Consider the following 3,390-nt stretch of genomic DNA (forward strand, 5'->3'; position numbering starts at 1 on the left):
CCCTATTTTCCTCTCCAGTTTTTACGCTTAAGTTAACATTTGAACTTCCCTCCTACTGTCCTCCTTAGTTTATTGCAAACAATTATCTGTAGTGTTTTGGCTCTGGGGACCTGCTCTTTCCCACTCAGAGCATCAGGAGATGTCATATGCAGTGGAAGTTCTGTGGGCAAAATGGCCAAGTACTTTTGAATGGGAGTGGTAAGAAGTGATAACAGCCTGCACCTTACCACCTCCGTGTGGAATAGAGCGTAGTAAGTTGAATCCAACTTTTCAGAACCAATGCATTGTTTGCCTTTCCTGTTTGCTTCTTTTATTTCCTTCTTTTGCCTTCTCCTTTCCTGCCCCTAGTAATGCAAAATGGAGCTAGAGTGGACAATTAAGTCCTCTCTAGTGTGAGCTTGAAAACAAGAAATGAGTAATGGAGAAGAAATCTGACTTGCACGGATCAGGGAATGACTTTTCCAGGCAAAAAGGATATCAAAGGCAAAAGTTTAATTGGAAACAAGTTGGCAAGGTTGGGACAGGAAGAAAGCCATGTACTGAGGGGAAAGAGGTAGGAAGCAAAGCTATGGAGGTAGGCAGGGTCTTCAGTGGATAGTTGGCATTTTATTCTAATTATATATAGTGAGAACTCATCTGGAGTATTAGCAATGCATGGAGGGGGTAGTGTGATGCAGCCTGATTTATGGTGTAAAAGAATCTGTCTATATAGAGAATGGGCTACCGGGAAGTGAGAGTTTCTTACAGAGAGACCAGGAAGTAGTCTTTTGTAGCAGTTTATTGAAGAGAGGCTAGTAACTTTGACCAGGGTGGATGGGGTGAAAATGGCGAGAAGTGGTTAGATTGGATGACTGGGATGTATTTTAGAGATGACACTGTTGGGTCTTGTTCACATGTGTATGAACTAAGGAGAGAAGCCAGGGATGACTCTGAGAATTTTGACCTGAACATCTGGGTGTGAGTGCCATTAACTATGATGGAGAAGATAAGAATTGGGGCAAGATTAGATAGGAAAATAAAGAATTCTGTTTGGATACATTTTTGCTCTACATGATTATTAGATTTTCAAGTGGACCATGAGATGGGTAGTTGGATAGCATATCTGAAAATCTGTTAAGGCTGGAGACATGAACAGGGGAACTAGCATGCCTATGAGATTATGAAGGAATAGGTAATAGAGTAAAGCCTTTTTTTCCATTTCTCACAAGTATTGCACTTCTTCTTTTGTACATACTATCCCCCCTGCCCGGAATGTTCTGTCACCACCTCTTTGCCTAGGAAACATCCAGTTGTCCTTCAGATCTCAACTCAGTAACCACTTCATCTGCAAATTCTTCCCTGAGTTATTGAGATAGGGTAAACTCCCTACCAGTGTCTCCATATCTTTCTCTTTGCTGGCCCATAAATGACACACACACACAGCTAATGCTTTAGGATGGACTCTTCTCAGTTCTGTTGTCTCTTGGTTTGTGACATTTGACTTATAGAATGTACTCTAGAAAGAATTTAGCCAAAACAAGGAGTTTTATTCATGAAGTACTGATTTTGCCTTTGCACAGGAGTCTGGAATTATTTCCAAAGGGTATTGGTGAAGAAATATGCTTCAGAAAGGAATGGAGTTAACGTGATAAGTGGACCCATTTTCGACTATGACTATGATGGCTTACATGACACACAGGACAAAATCAAACTGTAAGCTTTTCATCTTCACTTGGTGTGTGTGTGTTTCTAATTCTCATATATCACTCAAGACTATTCTTTGAAAATTCACATACTGGAGAAGAGCTAATACCCCTTAAATCTTTTGCTCTTTGAATCTCCTTGTGATTTCTTTAGTTCTGTGGACCTTTGATTGAGCATGGCATTGGTGATTGGAATGAAATTGGGTTTTGTGGTAAATAAATGCACTTTTCCATTCTAGGAAAGAAAATGGATCTGAAGATTTAAAATTTTTTGTCACTCTTCAACAGCTCTTCTGTGGGAAGATGATACTTTTCACATATCTTCATTATTTGGGGGACTTTTAAAAATTTTTTAGATTTTTCTGAGTTAGTACATCTCAGTAGGAAATTGCATATAGACTTTCATTGAATCTAGTTTCTACCTTCTGTGGTGTTATTGGGGATATGTTAGGATACAAAGAATATTCTGCTCACAAGGAACTTATAATCTAGTGGTGAAGGCAAGAAGATACAAATAGAACAATTCATATGTTATTTAATTTTATACATACATGAAATAATCAGGAGCACAAAAATTAAGAAGGTTTAATTGTGATTTACAGATAATTAGAGAAAATGCTACTTTTTACATAGATAATTAATAAATTTGAAGTTATCTTACTCCCTTTTCATTCTTTCATTATATTTCATCATAACTGTACAATTACTTTATTGCTGATTGTTGTTATAGTTTTTAGCCAAAATTATGCTATCAATTCAATGATAATTTTCAATATTTTGAAAATGATTAAAAGTAGGTAATAGAACACCAGGTAAGGAATTGTGATTTGTATACTTCATTCTACTGGAAAAGATTTTTAATACCTCTAGGTTTATCACTAGCACTCAGTCCTTAGTATTTCCTCTAGTAAGTTCTCTGTACCCAGTTCAGGATCTTATTGTGGCTTGAAAGGACTATTATACACCTAGCTTCAGTGTGTCCTCTCTCTGGCCCATTTTACACAACTATGAAAGTTACCTTCCTGAAACATGGATTTCACAATGATTATTCCTAGTACAGAAACCTTCAGTTATGTGTTACTGCCTAAACAATAATGCTGTAATGTAAGCAAACGCAGTTGTGGCTGCTTGCCACAACAAAATCTAAAATCATGGAACAGGTGCTGGAAAAAGTAAAGTGGTTTATTTAAGTGCCAGCAACCTTAGAAAATTGGAAACAAGTTGGAAAAATGGTGCTTGTTGGAGGACTCTTGTCCCAAAGCCCATTTAACATCTCAGTGCAGGCAGGGGTTTTTATCAGGAGGGAGAGGGAAAGCAGAACAAAGAAATCAAGGGGAGGGGGTTGAAAAGTTCTCTGTGTGAGGCCAGCACAGGCCATGCCGATAAGGACCTTGAAACTGGTCACGTGATGGTCTTTGTGCATCATCCTGGTCTTCGTCATCCTGGGTCTGTGTCATCTGGTTCTATGGTTGAAGGTCAGCAAATGGCCCAGAACTGGGGTGACTCAAGATCGGGGTCTGCATCTTCTGAAGTAAGTTCCTAGGATTCTCACACAAACGTGCTGTTCATCTACAAGCTACATATTAGTTGAGTCAGCATTCACAGAGACAGTCACAAGAATGGTGGGGCGGTTACTCCCCTGTCACACCAGACCTTCACTGGGCTGATATTCAGAAACAAGGATTCTTTCCTGCTTCCTTGGTTTCTG

The 3,390-nt window shown here is 38.9% G+C and overlaps 1 protein-coding gene across 5 annotated transcripts in view; it reads left to right on the forward strand.

Annotated features, from left to right (window-relative positions):
• ENPP2 (ectonucleotide pyrophosphatase/phosphodiesterase 2) overlaps positions 1 to 3,390 on the forward strand; it is a 104,797-nt gene that overhangs the window by 94,540 nt on the left and 6,867 nt on the right. For all 5 annotated transcript variants that reach the window (XM_006769096.2, XM_006769094.2, XM_006769097.2 and 2 more), the window contains one exon: positions 1,560 to 1,692. In XM_006769096.2, the coding sequence (XP_006769159.1) occupies positions 1,560 to 1,692 (133 nt within the window). The remainder of the gene's footprint in view (positions 1 to 1,559; positions 1,693 to 3,390) is intronic.

This window comes from Myotis davidii, unplaced genomic scaffold, assembly GCF_000327345.1.
Source record: "Myotis davidii unplaced genomic scaffold, ASM32734v1 scaffold1, whole genome shotgun sequence".
Taxonomy (NCBI): Eukaryota; Metazoa; Chordata; class Mammalia; order Chiroptera; family Vespertilionidae; genus Myotis; species Myotis davidii.